Below are 16,650 nucleotides of genomic sequence, written 5' to 3' on the forward strand. Positions count from 1 at the left end.
TACTCCAGATGATCCCAACTAATCCCTTCAGCAAACACTGGATGGGCAGCATGCTGTGGCTGAGTAGCTATTCTTTTTTGCTTTTTGCTTGGACCTGGGCACGGTTAACTAGGAACATCCTAGGAAGGTTGGTGGAGAAATACTATCCTCAGCTGGCTGGCAAGAGAGGAGTTAAATGGGGATTATCCACATTCAGCTGATCTTCCCACAAAGAGCACATAGAGTACAGAAAAATGGGACTGCAAACCTGGATCATTTTGATCTTCCCGTTGCGCTCCAAAGCAAGGATCAAGTACTGGTGTTTTTCCTGAGCTTTCAGGAAAATCAGTCGTTGCAGCCAGTGCTCTTCCTCCTTCCAGTCTTTCCCTTCTGGTAACACTTTCATCTCTTGCCCACTGCCAAAGTCCCAGATTTTAACTGTTCCTGAACACACAGAGAAAAGACAATGTAGGCAAAAATAATTTATAGAAAGAATGGCTTTTATCTCAGAGAAAGCTGATCTAGTTGAAAGCTTTCTGCAACAATTTATCCTAGGTTTTATATCCTACTGAGACAGACACATGAGTCTCTCTAGGTTTGCTGTGTACAAAATATATTTCTGTATGCCTCCATTTGTCACAGGCTGATGAAAAATAAACAAGACCAGGCAATGTCTTGAAAACTTGTGACCATTTTCTTTGAAATTCTCAGACTCTCCTATCTGAGTTTTCTGTCTTAAGTGGGTCTTTTCTGCCTTTATTCTCCCAATGCTTTCCAGTTTGCTAAATACTCTCCAATATCTATCTATCATCTGTCTATCTATCTATCTATCTATCTATCTATCTATCATCGATCTACCTATCATGCCACAATGATTATTAATAGTAAAGATCACTCCAATAGTGTCATTTCCTAATATGCTAACATGTTTTAGGACTAGCTCCTACTGCGTAACAAAAAGTTTAAAAGCATGTCAGCAGGTAGGAAATAATCAAGATTTGAGTTGCTTTGTTGGTTACATAAGAAGGAAATGCTGAACGGGTGTCAAGTGTTTTCTTACATTTGAAATCATACTTTCTTTATAGCTAACTTCATTCATTTAGGAGATTCTGATGAAGGGGCCAGGTGAGAGGACAGCATACTTGTTGAATGCCTATTTCTACATCATTACTCAGTGTACGCTGAGAATTATCTTCTAACATGAGTTTTTATAGTGACCTCAGGTTTAGAATCTAGTGGACTGCCCCTCACAGTACTTGTCCTCCCCTTCCTTAACCCTAACCTCAGCCCCCTCCTCCTGCTTCTTATCTTCCAGCTCTAATCTTGCTGGACATCCAGAATGTTTTCACTGTGCTGTTTTCCTTCCCTTATGCCAGGTTTCCTCCATTAGCAATACTCAAAACCCCATCATTTTTTTTCACTAAAAAATCTTTAAAATTAATTAAATTCCCCCTATACACACAGCACAGTGGTAGGAGCAGGGGATGAAAAGTGAGCAGGCATAGTTCCCGCCTTCATGCACTTTATGGTCTTGTAGGAAGTCATATAAACAAGTAAAAGCAGTGATCATGCTCTCACTCACTCCTCAGTATGAGGACCACAGTCTCATGGTCCAGATTTCCTGCTGCCTTAGGACTTTGGCAATAAGATTTAGTGGGGCAGAGAGCAGAGAGGATACTGATCAGCTCTTCCCAGGTGATGGGTGGAAAAGAATGAGAGGGGACTCCTGGCTTGTGGATAGAGTTGCTTTGGGAGTTAGATAATCCTTCTTTTCAGGGTGTTCTAGACCCAGAGGAGGACAAACTGTCACTAGCACTAACAAAGTGAAATATGACTTGCTTGCACGAAAATAATACTATCTCAGTCATCTATATGAATTTCTAAATGCTTATGCTGGACAATGGTTATGTGCACTGCTTAGAATTTCTAATTTTCATATGTATGCAGGATGTGCTTATAGAGCAGTTAAGGCTGCTTTCTTAAGGACTGTTCTACATGAAGAGCAGTTGTGTTCATTCACCCCATCAACTCCGCATTCATGATTTTATTTCATGTGTACTGTTATCTGCTCACACTTTAAAAACTCAGACTTTCACATCAAGATATTCACTCAGTCCATCAATTGGCTTACAAGCAAGAATTTATTTAGTAAATATATACCTAGAAGAAATGTATTCTGAGTAGTGATGCAGATGCTTATATTGTCTAGATAAAACAGTTCTTTCATGGGAGTTCAGAATAAGATAAGGGTTAGCTATAACTCAGGCTATAGCTCTCTGGTTCCAGCAAGTTCTATGCAGTCCCCACAGCAGGAGTAGCAAATGACACAACTGGAGCTTGACATCCTCTCAAGTGTGACATGACGCATACCCTTAGGCAGCTTAGACTTATCAGCAAGCCCAGTATAGAATTCTAGATGTGATATATAGCACAGTTGGAGAGATATTTTGTCTGGTCCCATATTGTCAGTAAAAATATTATCAGAAGCACTGAATAGAATGTCTGTCTCTTAGCTGATGGTACCCAAAATTAGGACAGAATGAGTCAGTGCAACACAGATAAGTCTCAGTCCAAATGGAATGAGATGGTATACACGAAAGACTTTGCAAACTGAAAAGCAACGATATAAGTGTAATGTAAGGTATTGATTATTTTGAACATCAGTATCAGGAACATTAATGCCAGTTAGAAAAGAGCCTATTACTGTTGAGTAAGGCAGAGCACTCTCACTGGCATGCTTACATATTCCAACCCGATTCCATGCTTCCCCTCTAACCCAAACAACTTGTAATGAGATCCTAGAACAAATTCTCAGGACACTAAAGCAGGGAGGCTATATTCTGGGTAATAGTCTGACCATTATATGCTCCTGTGGCAAAAAGAAATCCACTTTCATTGATAGCTGCAGAAGTCAGTTCAACATTGAAGCCATGAGGGTCTAAAATCTGGTATATTTGGAGGCCAGTTTCGAGCTCCCATACCTACAGGAAAGAACAAAACAATCAAATAATCCATAAACCTGTCAGCTTTGATCAATTTTACAATATTCAAAATAGCCTCAAAATTGGTTCAATGCACATGTAACACCTTTCCTAACATTCTGCCATGAAAGTTGGTTTGATCAAAGAAAGGTCAAAAAGATGTAGTGCTGTCTAATAGTTACTGTGCTACCCTGGAGTGTGTCTGTAACAATATGTAGGTTGGTTGAGACAAGCAGCAGCTATTCTAGGCAGCCCCTGTTTGTCCAGGAAGTAGTCAATTGCTACTGTAAGCCTGAAGCAAGCTTAGCAGCAAGGTAGAAATGTAACAGTTGAGGATTCAGTGGAAGAAGAAATCAAGTTGAATTTATCTTTTATTGATGCTCATTCAAATTAGCTAGGGGTCACAGGACAGAATCTGTGGTTAATGGCATGAAATCTGAGAGAGCCCTGAGGAAAGGGCTAACTGACCTTTGCAGGGAGTATTCTGATTAGGGACCATGGGCCCAGCTCTTAACAGAGAGAAAAGGGGAAGGGAGGGCAAGGGAGGCTGTGACTTCAGAGAAGGCTGTCTGTGTAATTAGGCTAGGTATACTCAGGAAATCTAGAAACTTGTCAAGGCTCATCACTCTCTCTTTGGAAACACAGTAGAAGCTTTAGACCTGCAGTCTTTCGGTCTGAATAGTTCCCTCTCCACGGATCTGCCAATGTCAGGTGTATATTAGACTACCAGTAAAAAATAAAACTGAACTGGCAACACAGTTTGAGCTCAAGGTGTTTGCGGACAGGGGCAGCATAAACAAAGGGCCAGAGATGGGAAGGTGCACTGTTCCTCCAAGGAATTGAAAGTCAGTTGTTGCAGCTGGCGTGAAAGAGTAGGAGAAGTAGCTGATATAATAGTCTGGATGCCAGATAACAAGGGGCCACCGACTGAGCTGTGGCAGAGCCAAGATCTGAATGAAGCCAGTCTGGCCCTAAAACTTATGCTTTTAACCTTTGCTCGCCCCTGGGTACACATGAGATTCTGAAGGGGGAATGAGGAATGAGGGCCACTGCGTGAAGGGGGTCTCAGAGGCCACCCATTTCCTGGCCTCTCCAACCAATCAGGTATGAAAACTCACCTATGTGTCTTCCTTTCCCCTTCTCCCCTTGCAGGGAAAACACTTTCCCCCTAAAGAGGTCAGTATTTTATGAAAACAGACAGATTTTAGTTTTAGTTTCCCTCTACTTATTCTTTAGGCATTATCAGAAATAACTGATAATTAAATGAACTTAGGAGATTTTGGCCTAAGAAAATCTACAGCAGATGAGCACAAAAGGTCAAAGATTGAGAGGGGATTTGAAGAGGAATTCATTCTCCAGAGGAATGCTTTCTCCTGCTCCTTGTGTCTCCTTTTGGAGAGCATGCATGAAATAAAAGGATAAACACCTGAAGCAAACACCTCCAGCCATCACTGCTAGATGACTTTAGTGGTCATAATTACAGATACAGTCAAGATGGTCAAGTGCTCTGGCCTCTAGGGAACACATTAATAACATGTCCCAAGGACTGCAGAGGAAAGGACTTTGGTATTCACCTCAGACAAACCTGGGTTCATATCCCAGCCATGATGCTTACTAGTTATATGAACTTGGGAAAGTTGCTTTATCTCTGAGTCCTAATTTCCACATTTTTAAAGTGGAATTCTTTATCTGTCCACAGAGAACTAGTGTGCGGATTAAACAAGATCATGGATTTAAGGCAATTGGCACATATCCTGCACCTATAGGGGTTGTAATAAACATCTACACATTTCTTTTCCTTCCTTCTTAACATTCCCTTTCCCATAGCTCAGTTTAAAAAGTTTACACACACACACATAGTTTTTTCTCCTTGACATATTTCCCTTAGAATTCCTATTTTGATTGCAAGAATTAGCTTCATTTTTTAATTGAGCATGTAGCTTAATAGCAAGCAGTCCGAGCTGGATTAAAATGCTTGTTTTTCATGTGTTCATGAAAGCTTAAAAATAGATCTAATGTAGAGTTCCATCATATGTGCCATTACCTTTATTTAATCACTCAAAGACTTACCTAGAAGAAGAGAAAATTCTATCTTCTTTGGCTTTTTCTTCCTGAAGAGTCAATATGTACTCACCTTAATTATGGACTCAGAGCAGATGGTAAGTACTTGGTGAAAATATTTGTTGTAAAGTATGACATTGATTTCTCGTTCATGGGTATGAGGAACCTGTTTTGTATCTTGTATCATCCTAGTCAAAGGATACATGTCCATAACACTAGATCCTGGAACAGGAATAAGAATCTCATAAATATTAGAGATTCTAATATTAGAAGATTTGAATCACAAAGGATTTTATTCAACCAGTTGTGTTTGGAAGTAGCTGATTCATGAGATTCTCAATATCTGTGAGATTATTAATGCCTAGGAAACCTAATAAAGTAAAATTACATTCATTTACTCATTTATTCAAAAATATTTTTGACAAATAAAACAAATGTGATTCAGCCAGAGAAAAGCATTCATTTGGAGCTTCATTAATTTTCAAATGTAGGGCATTTGGTCTTCCTTGATATTTTCTCTTCAGTGACCCCTATTTTCCTACTTTTTTATAGTCTACTTATTGATGTGGAGATTAAGCTACCAAAGGCTGACCCTTCGTATTGGTTTTCTCTAGTCTTTCCAAAGAAATCTCAACTGCAGCAAAATTTTCAGCAGGAGTTACTAAACACTTCCCTAAAGTGTTTAAATTTTAAAACAAATTCTACTCGTGTGTAAAGAAGAATGGGGGTTGCTCTTCTGGTAGAATTTCTCAATTCAAATACCTCAGGATGGAAATATGAGAGGGATGTTGTAGCCAGGTAATCACACAACACATGGAGCTCCTTGGTAGGTTCTTTGACATTACACTGACTGTAACTGACTTTACCCAAAATGGAAACAAAGCTACACATGCTATGAACAAGTGGCAATCCTCTACATGTTTGGCTGGATGCACAACTACTATGGAAATAGTGCAGTGCAGAGAAAGAAAGTGGATCCAGGAGTCAGAAGCTTTGGGACTGAGTCTCACCTCTATGTTTCAACTAGTGTCCTTCTGCTAGTCAGTTGACATATTTAATATTCAGTTTTGTCATTTATAAAATAGGATAAATAATAGTTCCTACCTCAAGTGATGGTTGTGCAGATCAGATGAAATAAAGTCCATGAAAGCACTTTGTGAAAGAACTAATCAAATGGTAGTTGTCTTAATAGAGTAGCAATAACAACAACAGTAGTGACAGTAACAGCAGCATATTCTACAATGTGGTGTTGATGTCATTGGGTTTAGAAGCTTACTATGGCTACTTCATTGGAATGAAAGCATGAATTAAAATCTAAGAGCTAAGCTTCATACAATTCTGATATCAAGTTGATGGTTGCAGTCAATGTATGCAATTTTAGTGATTAAGGAATACACAGAGCTCTATATTTTTTGAACAATATTCAAAATTACTATCAGAATTACAGAAAGTTGGGATGCAATTTTGATTTTCTGGTTGCTCTTTGTGTTTTTGTTTTTGCCTTGACGCTTGAGTCTTTAGTTACTCTAATGATAAATGGGATGGAATTACTGAGCCCAGCAATCAGACGTGCAAGTTGGGGCACTAAGAGAAAATTTGCTTGTAGTCATTTTTATGTTATTTTTAAAGGAGGTAGTATAGAGGAGAGGTGATTACAACTAGAATGAAGTTCTGTTTTCCAAGGTGGAAAATTATCTATCAAGCACAAAGTGCTAGTTCACTTCTAATTCAGAAAAAACTCCAAAGTTAAAAATAATTATGTTCTCCACCAGCAGAGATAGCACCAATCATTCCTCTGCCCTAATTAACGGGAACTCAGAGCACATAGTCAGTGGGAAAATGCTTAGGAAATGCATTCTGGGTTGGTGTTCCAGAAAGAAGTATTAATACCTCTCATTTCTTTTAAAGCTTCTTCTGAGGGTATACATGTGAATGGCGTTCAACCCAAATGCCTAACAGTGTCCTTTGTCTCTTTCCTAAGCACATTTCTAAGGGGTAGCAGGAAAAGGGAACAACAAATCTGTCGGCGTCAGTGCTGGGGGCTCTGTCATTCAGGACTCTATCCTCTTTCTCCACTGTTCTCTCTCTACAAGTGGAAGGGTCAACACCCTCCTCACCCAGTAACTGTCTCAGTACCAGAGTGTATAGGGCCAAATTGCCTCCCTGAAGAAGAGGGGCACTGCCTCAGCATGCTGATGCAGCTGCTCTAAGATGGATCACATTCCCACTCCTGACAGTCAGGACGGAGCTGGATTTGCCCTGTGTGTAGCAGCAGCTTACATCCCACTTCTCTGCTTAACACCCCCACCTTGAATCCTAGGTGCAAGACCTCATCCACCAAGCTGTAGAAAGATAGGAAGGGACAGAACTGAATTGTTACCGATTGTGAGGAATCACAGTTTATAAAATTTCCCATCTAGTTGTGTTTCTCTTCTAGTCAGTGATCAAGTGCTAGTTAAAAAAAGGTAAAAAATCAAGGTTTGAGTTTTGTTTGCCATTAGTTGGGTGCACTTACCTGTAATAAGCATGCCATGATTGGAATCAAATACCATAGAGTAAATCTGCATGTCTCCTGGTCCTCCCTGGCTATCATGGAAGACTTGTAATAGCGAAAGAGTCTGTATATCCCACACCCTGAAAACCTGGAGGGATAAAGAACACTGGTCACCATTTTTCCACTTTACTTTCCCTACTCAAAGATATTTAGGGGCGCCATTTTCAGAGTCTGCAATATGCTCTTAAAAACTGGCAGGAAAGTATGATTTATATGATGAGTACTCATTTGCTAAACTTTAATTTGGTTCTTGATTCAACTGTTATTCGTCAATAGCGGAAGAAAATAAAAGCAGTGACTAAAAGTTTGCCTATAGGGGACTTCCCTGGTGGTCCAGTGGTTAACAATCCACCTTCCAACGCAGGGAACAGGGGTTCGATCCCTGGTAAGGGATCTAGGATCCCACATGCCATACATACATTGCTAATAAGAAAAGAAATACCAAATTGTACACTTTAAATATAAAAAAAAAAAAACAGGGAAAAAATTTTTTAAAAAGATAAAGTTACTTGCCTTGGCAAGAAAAAAACAAAAGTTACAGTGTGAGTGAATTTCAGGAAAAAAAAGTGTGATTTGATCAAGGATTACATTTCCTAGCATGCATCAGCATTAAATAATATTTTAATATAATAGTCATTATTATATATATTACCTATTACTATGTTATATATTACTTATTAAATTGGAATATTTGTTGAATAAATGAGTGATAGTTTTATAGAACTACATATAAAATTTTGATGTCATTTTCTTAACAGAGACACTGACTTCTTATTTGAGACATTTAGAATTGAGTTAATTGAGTTCAAAACTTCACTATTGTGAAGGCAGGTTGATCCTTATATGTAGGAGCATAAAAATGTCAAAATCATGTGATTAGGAGCTCACATGCATACCCTCTGTAGGCCATCATTACTCAGAACTTGTACAAGTGGGAGTTACTTCCTTTGCTCTAGTAAAAAATGTAAGTTTGGGGAGTAGCAAAATATTGAAACTTATTAGTGTTTGCATCATAGAGTAAACAAGTGTAATGGACTATTTATGAATTTAGGTTCAGAGCCTATTTATGAATTAGGTTCAGAGAGACAACTAGGGGAAGAATCTAAAAGTGGAATCAAGGAGTGCCAAAGAAATTGATCTCTGTTCTAATTGTTTCTGATTCTATTGTTTTGGCTGCGATACTTCATGGTTGGTAGTCTTTTTACTGTACATGTTTATGCTCTGAATTGTGGTTGGTGCAAAGAACAAGGGATGAAGCAAAAGAGGCTTTGGGTTTCAGTTCTAGCCCATCACTTAAATTCCTTAAGCCTCGGTATTCTTGTTTCTAGAATAGGCATAATAACACCAGTACTCTCCACCTCAATGAATTGATGTGACTATGTTTTGAAACCTGTGATGTTTTCAATGGCATGATTCTATTTTCTTTATCATATTTCTCTCTTCTTCAGTTCTTTAGGTCTTTTGTGTGTTTTAGGGAAGTGGTGATTGTTGGGCTGGCAAGAAGGCACAAAGACCTTCTTCATTATGCTGCATCTCTACTCTAGGTTTTACTGCTGCCCTCTCCCCACAGGCTCAGTTACTGTCATACCAAACTGCTTCCTGTTTTCAAAACCTCTTTCTCTTATTGTCTCTGTGCATTCACACATACTCTTCCTATCATTTACTGTTTCCTCTCAACACCCTTCTCTATCTAGCTGTTAGTCTTTCTTTAAATCTGTCATAAAGAAGAATTAAAGAGTTAGCATTCAGGCCAGAATACTGCAATAAGTTTATGCTTCAACGCAATATTTCTTCTCCAAACACAGAGAAATAGTAGAAAAAATATAAAAAGAGGAAGCAAAAAGAAATAGCAAGGCTTCAAAGCAAGATATATACTCTCTGTAGATCCAACTAAGAGAGGTATACAAAGCAATGAGTGGGCTCCAGCCAGAGCCTGGGCACGTGTCTGCAACAGACAGTGGCAGCAGGGGAGCAGCTCCTGCAGAGCAGACAGGACCTAAAACACTCTCACTACTCCATGGCAGTGCCCAGAGCAGGTCTCCCAGTTCAGGAAAAGGAGACAGAAGGAATAGGTTGTGCTCTATTTTCATCTGGAGGTATAGTTTATAGAAAGCAGTAGGGTCAGCGAAAGAGAGGGACACTGCCTTCTGACCAGAAACTAAACCAAGACAACCCCTGGCTCAGGGACTAGACCTATTTCTAGCCTGGGGCCCAAAGGGGCTATGTGAAAGTTGGTTGCAGATATGGAGGGGCTCGCATATAGACACACACACACACACATGCCCCTGAATATTAAAGGGAAACTATAATTTTTAGAAAAATTTAGAGGAGAATATCTTTATGAACTTGAGTTTAAAAAGATTTTTTTTTAAAGGTGTTATTTTATTTTCATTTTTTCCATTTTTTTTTTCTTTCAATCTTTATTGGAGTATACTAGATTTACACTGTTGTGCCAGTCTCGGCTGTATCCACCTTTTTAAAAAGGGAATCAGCTGTACATACACATAGATCCACTCTTTTTTAATATTCTTTTCCCATATAGGCCATTACAAAGTATTGAGTAGAGTTCCCTGTGCTATACAATAGGCCCTTATTAGTTATCTATTTTATATATGAGTAGTGTGTATATGTCAATCCCAATCTCCCAGTTTATCTCTCATCCTCCCCCTTTCCGCCCAGTGACCATAGGTTTGTTTTCTACATCTGTGACTCTATTCTTTTTTGTAAGTAAGTTCATTTGTATAATTATTTTAGATTCCACATATAAGCCTTATCATAATGATATTTGTCTTTCTCTGTCGGACTTACTTCACTTAGTATGACAATCCATGCTGCTGCAAATGGCATTATTTCATTCTTTTTTATGGCTGAGTAATATTCCATTGTGTATATTTACCACATCTTTATCCATTCACCTGTTGATGGACGCTTAGGTTGCTAATGTAAATAGTGCTGCCGTGAGCATTGATGTGAATTTATCTTTTCAAATTAGAGTTTTGTTCAGATATGTGCCCAGAAGTGGGATTCCTGAATCATATGGCAACTCTGTTTTTAGTTTTTTGAAAAACCTCCATGCTGTTCTCCACAGTGGCTGCACCAATTTACATTCTCACCAACAGTGTAGACAGGTTCCTTTTTCTCCACGCCCTCTCCAGCATTTGTTGTTTGTAGACTTTTTAGTGACGGTTTATGGCCTTTGTTTTCAAATCTATTTTGTCTGAATGAGCATTGCTACACCCACTTCCTTGTCATTTCCATTTGCATGAAGTATGTTTTTCTATCCCCTCATTTTCAATCCATATGTATGTTTCGCCCAGGTAGGTCTCTTGTAGGCAGCACATTGTAGGTTTTTGTTTTATTATCCAGTCTGTCACTATATGTCTTTTGATCAGAGCATTTAGTCCACTGACATTTAAAGTAATGATTGAAAAATATGTATTTATATCCATTTTAAACTTGTTTTCCAGTTGATTTTGTATTTCTTCTTCGTGCCTTTCTTCTTCTTTTCTATTGTGCTTGAGTTCCTTTCTTTTTGGTGTTTGTGTATGTTTTTGATTTGTGGTAAGCCTGTTTGTCAAGTATGTTAACTCATAACTATATTTGCTTGCTTTAGGCTGGTAGTCATATAAGCTCAAACACATTCTAAAAGATCTACATTTTCTTACTCCTCTACCCCTACAAAATGTTCTGTAATTTTGATGTCCTATTTTACATCTTCATGTTTATCCTTTCGCTGTTCAGCGTAGTTATAATCACTTTCACAGAATTTTTTTATTGTTTTTTTAATCTATACACTGCTTATTTAAGTAATCTTCAATGCTTTCATATAGTTGCCTTCCCTATTGTGATTTTCCCTTTCCTATAGATTCTTGCTTCTTTTCTGCTTAGAGAAGACCTTTCAATATTTCTTTTAAGATAGGTTTAGTATTGCTGTATTCTTTTAGTTTTTGCTTTTCTGAGAAATTCTTTCTCTCTCTTTCTATTCTAAGTTATTATCTTGCTGGGTAGTGTATCCTAGGTTGCAAGTTTTTCCCTTTCAGGACTTTGAATACATCTTGCCACTCCCTTCTGGACTGCAATGTTTATGTAGGGAAATCAGCTGATAGTCTTACAGGGGTTCCCTTGTAACCAATTCTTTGTTTTTCTCTTGCTGCCTTTAGAATCCTCTCTTTGATTTTTTCATTTTATTTATGATATGTCTTGGAGTAGGTCTGTTTGGGTTCATCTGTTTTGGGACCCTCTGTGCTTTCTGTGCCTGGATATCTATTTCCTTCTTTAAGTTTGGGAATTTTTAAACCATAATTTATTCAAATACAGTTTCATCCCCTTTTCTCTTCCTTCTCCTTCTGGGATTCCTGTTATATGTAAATTGGCATGCTTTCAATTATCCTTTAGGTCTTATATGTTGCTTTCATTTTTTTATTTTCATTTGTCTTTCTGTCTGATGTTCTTATTGGGTGATTTCTGTTTTTCTAGCTTCCAGGTCACTTATTCTTCTGCATTATTCAGTTTGCTATTTATTGATTTTTAGTGCAGCTTTCATCTTGGCAAATGAATTTTCTTTTTTTTTTTTTAGCCCATTTTATTTATATTTGTTTATTTTTTGGCTGTGTTGGGTCTTCATTGCTACACACAGGTTTTCTCTACCTTGTGGTGAGCGGGAGCTACTCTTCATTGTGGTGTGCTGGCTTCTTAGTGAGAAGGCGTGCCTTGTTGCAGTGCACGGGCTTCAGTAGTAGTGGTGTGTGGGCTCATTAGTTGTGGCACACGGGCTTAGTTGCTCCACAGCATGTGGGATCTTCCCGGACTAGGCATTGAACCCGTGTTCCCTGCACTGGCAGGCAGATTCTTAACCAATGCGCCATCAGGGAAGTCCCGGCAAATGAATTTTCTAATTTTAATTGGCTCCTCCTTATAGTTTCTAGTTCTTTTTTACAGTGATCTGCATTTCTGTTGACAGCCTTTCCTAATTCCTTTAGTATTTTTATTACCTTGGGATCTACTAGACTGGAGTGGTCTGTTTCATTGTTTGTTCTCTTGACCTTTTAACTGGGAGTGGTTCTTCTGCTTCTTGATTTTACTTATATTCCTCTATGAGTTTAGGAGAAACAGTTATCTACTGTGCCCTTGAAGGGCTGTTTTTATGTGGGAGCATCCCTGCGTAGCCTGCATGAGTCTAATACTTTTGGTGTGACAGCCATTTTTTAGTATAGATACCTGACATGTCTTTCCTCAGTGTGTGCTGGACCCCAAAATTTGTTGCTGTTGTAGCCTGGACCTGCCTCTGCTGTGAGAGCATGGATGGCCTTCAGTTGTGCATGCATGGTCTCAGTCCCCAAATCTACTGGCATGAGAACCCGCTGAATCTGCACCCCTGTGCCTACAGTGGGAGCACCAGTAATGAGTTAAGATTTCAGCCCCATCTCCATGTGTGCATGCCCACAAAATTCACAAAACCCATGGCCAGAGCCATGCTCCACTATAAGCATGCTGATAATAAGGCTGCTATGGTGGACCCATGCCTCTGACTACGTTGACAATGAGGATTTTATGGTGGACATGTATTGTGTCTTGTGCACAACCCCAATGGTGTATTGGGCCATACTCCAAGCCCTTCTGGCTGTCTCATCATGGCCAAACCAAGTCTTCTCCCCAGGTCTGTCCACCAAAGCCTGAGTTTCAGCACCCAGTCACTGTGTGCACCAGCAGTAGCAAGTCTCAGGCTAGGTTTTGCAGTGATGTGGCAAGAACCACCTGCAGCCAACTCCAATACTCTCCTGTCAAGCTTCTAAAGCTCCCAGTCTGTGCCAGTGTCCCTCTCAGCTTGTGAAGGAGGTTTTCTGGGTAAGGGAACCTTTTCTCTTTCACAGGTCACTCCCAGGGGTGCAAGTCCCATCCCAATTCCTTTTCTTCTCCCTTTTCCCTACCCAGTCACATGGGGATCTTTCTTGCAGCTTTGGTTGTAAGAGATCTTCTGCTTTCAGTCAGTATTCTGTGAGAATTGTTCCACTTTTAGCTGTATTTTTGATGTATTTGTGGGAGGAGGTGAGCGCCACCTCCCTCTACTCTACCATCTTGATCTATCAGATTTTTTTTTTTAACATTGGGGAAAATTCAACAACAGATTAATTAAGCTTTGAGAATGAAATGGAAGCTAAAGTTACTAATATCAAAATATTAAAGAGTAGGGTAAAAGAAAGGCTTCTCCTGAAGCCTTTTGTGAAGAATAATTAATGGAAAATGGTGAAATAGAAAAGTTTGAAAAAATCTGCTTGTGTGCATGCCCAGAGTGAGGATTGTTTTGATTCAACCATGTTTCTTGGCTTTTCTTCTTCAAAATTTGATGCCAATAATTATTTTCCAAATGAAATAGTCAAGTGTCCTTTTTTGGGAGGAGGGATGGGTGTTTATTATAGAGTGACTAGAGCAGAATATCTGATTTTTAGCAGTTTTTCTGAGATACATAAAAAAGGGGGAATAAAAAGATGAAAAACTAACATGGCATACAAAATTCATTTACACCAAATATTCATTTACACCAGCTGCATTAGCCCCTAGTAAGAGAGCCAGCCTGTTCTTTGAAGCTTTGCAGCCAGACATTGACTTCTCTCTAACTATGTGAGTCCTAAATGGCATATTCTTCCAATATAAGGCTATGTCATCCAAGATGAAACTTTTGTTTAGTGTAGCCGCTCAACATTAAGGGAACCACCTTCGTTAGTTATTAGCTAGATCTTCTGGATAATTTGCTGCAGTTTCTACATCAGCACTTGCTGCTTCACCTTGCACATTTAAGTTATGGAGATGGCTTCTTTCCTTAAGTCTCATGAACCAACTTTTGCTGGCTTCAAACTTTTCTCCTGCAGTTTCCTCACCTCTCTCAGTTTACACGAATTGTAGAGTTGGGACTTTGCTCTGAATTAGGCTTGGCTTAAGGGAATGTTGTGACTGGTTTGATCTTTTATCCAGACCACTAAAACTTTCCCCATCTCAGCAATGACTGTTTCACTTTCTTTTCATTTGTGTATTCACTGGAGTAGCACTTTTAATTTCCTTCAAGAACAAAAAAGCCTTATTTTTAGACACTGAATTTCTCATTCCCTAACCCTTCTCTTCCCTTTTTCTTTTCCTTTTTATTCCTTTTCCTTTTTCTTTTTTAAACCAATATAAGCAATAGCGCAATGAATATCTTTTTACATAGATCTCTCGGCACTTATCTGATTATTTTATTGGAATAAATGCCCCCCAAATTTTTGCCAGCTTTACCCCTAACAGCACTATGTGAACATGCCTGTATTCCTTGCCTTCTCCCTCTTCCCTCCTCCTCTTTCCCTACTGATTTGTTAAAGTTTTCTTTTTGTTTGTTTAAGAAAATCATTCCAGTTTATGTCATTTTTGTTGCATTTTTTCCCCCTCTGCTTTCTTTAACCTTTTTTATGGATATAGGAAGGCTGCCTGGGGTCAGGACAGATACAGATACAGGTGCACTTACTTAGTGCAAGTTATTTAGATGTCATTTTCCTTTACATGTGCAAAATTGGGATAATTACAGGGTTGTTATTAGCATCAAGGAAGTTGTGATGTAAAATAATGAGCACAGTGCCTGCCTCTTAGTAAGCATTTCATAAATAATAGGTATTATGATAATTTACAGTTTGAATGTTTATGTAGTTACATTTTTTTTCCCTTTAGCCATAGGTGTTATGTTTAGGAATTACCTGATGGCTACAAGAATATTCACCTGCGTTTTTTTTCCTGGAAAAATTTTTTTTTCCAATAAATAAATAAATTTATTTATCAAAGAAAAGAAAAAGAAGATGTAGTATATATATATCAATATACACAATGTATATATACACAATGGAATATTACTCAGCCATAAGAAATGAAAAAATGCCATTTGCAGCAACATGAATGGACCTAGAGATTATCACACTAAGTGAAGCAAGACAGCCAGAGAAAGACAAATATCATATAATACCATTTATATGTGGAACCTAAAAAAAAGATACAAATGAACTTATTTACAAAACAGAAATAGATCCACAGACATAGAAAACAAACTTATGGTTACCAAAGGGGAAAGGGGTGGGGGAGGGATAAATTAGGAGGTTGGGATTAGCACACACACACTACTATATATACAGTAGGTAACCAACAGGACCTGCTGTACAGCACAGGGAACTAGACTCAATTCTTTGTAATAACCTATAAGGGAAAAGAACATAACTAAGTCACTTTGCTGTGCACCTGAAACTTAACACAACATTGTAAATCAACTATATTTCAATTAAAAAGATTTTTAAATACAATATAATACAGCTTCCTTCTTACTCCAAATTTAATTTGCTTATACTCTTGGTAAATACACAGATGATTCTATGACACCAGAACTTTTACTCCATTTTTTTCTATGAGAAACTAGCCCTCAAAGAGAGCCAGGAATGAGCTTGTGGCCATACAGCTAGAAAGGGGCCACGTTGGGATATATGGTATCTATCAACACTGAGCTTGGTGTTTTCCTTTTCCTTTCCTCTTTAGTTTTTTTTTCCCCTCCTTTTAACTTCAAACCAGGTTGTTCTATCCTGAAGTAGCCCTGCATTTTCTCTTTGACTTCTTCAGAGGTACCTAATTCCAAGTGCAGAGTGCATCTTCCATTTCCTCTTCCTACCACACCCACTTTTTGTTGACGTTCTGCACTTCTGTAGAATCCCACTGAATTCTACTCCCCTCTGGTTCTCTTTATCAACCACAGACCATCACCTATGGATCCCTAGGTAGTTCACATATTCTTTAGGCACGAGAAAGTAATAGGCTATTCTAATAGCAACCAGACATTACAGAGATTTTCCAAGACAGTTGCCATGTCAAATATCCTATTCTATTTTTCCCAAAAGTATACTTGTCAGACTATGTGTTCTGGTTTGGGGGTTAGAAAATATATTTAGTCCAGATAAGCTGTAATTCAGCCCAGACAGACCAGGTTTGTATAATCTTAGTCATGTTAATAAATCAGCCGCTGTAGAAACATTCATTCCTAAACTTCAAAGGACAAACAGCTGAATTTTCCAGATC

At 38.5% G+C, this 16,650-nt stretch overlaps 1 protein-coding gene across 2 annotated transcripts in view; it reads right to left on the reverse strand.

The window, feature by feature from the left end:
• The window catches only part of WDR64 (WD repeat domain 64), a 153,518-nt gene that overhangs the window by 73,329 nt on the left and 63,539 nt on the right, over positions 1-16,650 (reverse strand). For both annotated transcript variants that reach the window (XM_057728227.1, XM_057728228.1), the window contains 4 exons: positions 7,537-7,663; positions 5,095-5,243; positions 2,837-2,960; positions 248-423 (listed from right to left, as the gene is read on the reverse strand). In XM_057728227.1, the coding sequence (XP_057584210.1) occupies positions 248-423; positions 2,837-2,960; positions 5,095-5,243; positions 7,537-7,663 (576 nt within the window). The remainder of the gene's footprint in view (positions 1-247; positions 424-2,836; positions 2,961-5,094; positions 5,244-7,536; positions 7,664-16,650) is intronic.

This window comes from Hippopotamus amphibius, chromosome 3 (genome assembly GCF_030028045.1).
Source record: "Hippopotamus amphibius kiboko isolate mHipAmp2 chromosome 3, mHipAmp2.hap2, whole genome shotgun sequence".
In the NCBI taxonomy this organism is placed as follows: domain Eukaryota; kingdom Metazoa; phylum Chordata; class Mammalia; order Artiodactyla; family Hippopotamidae; genus Hippopotamus; species Hippopotamus amphibius.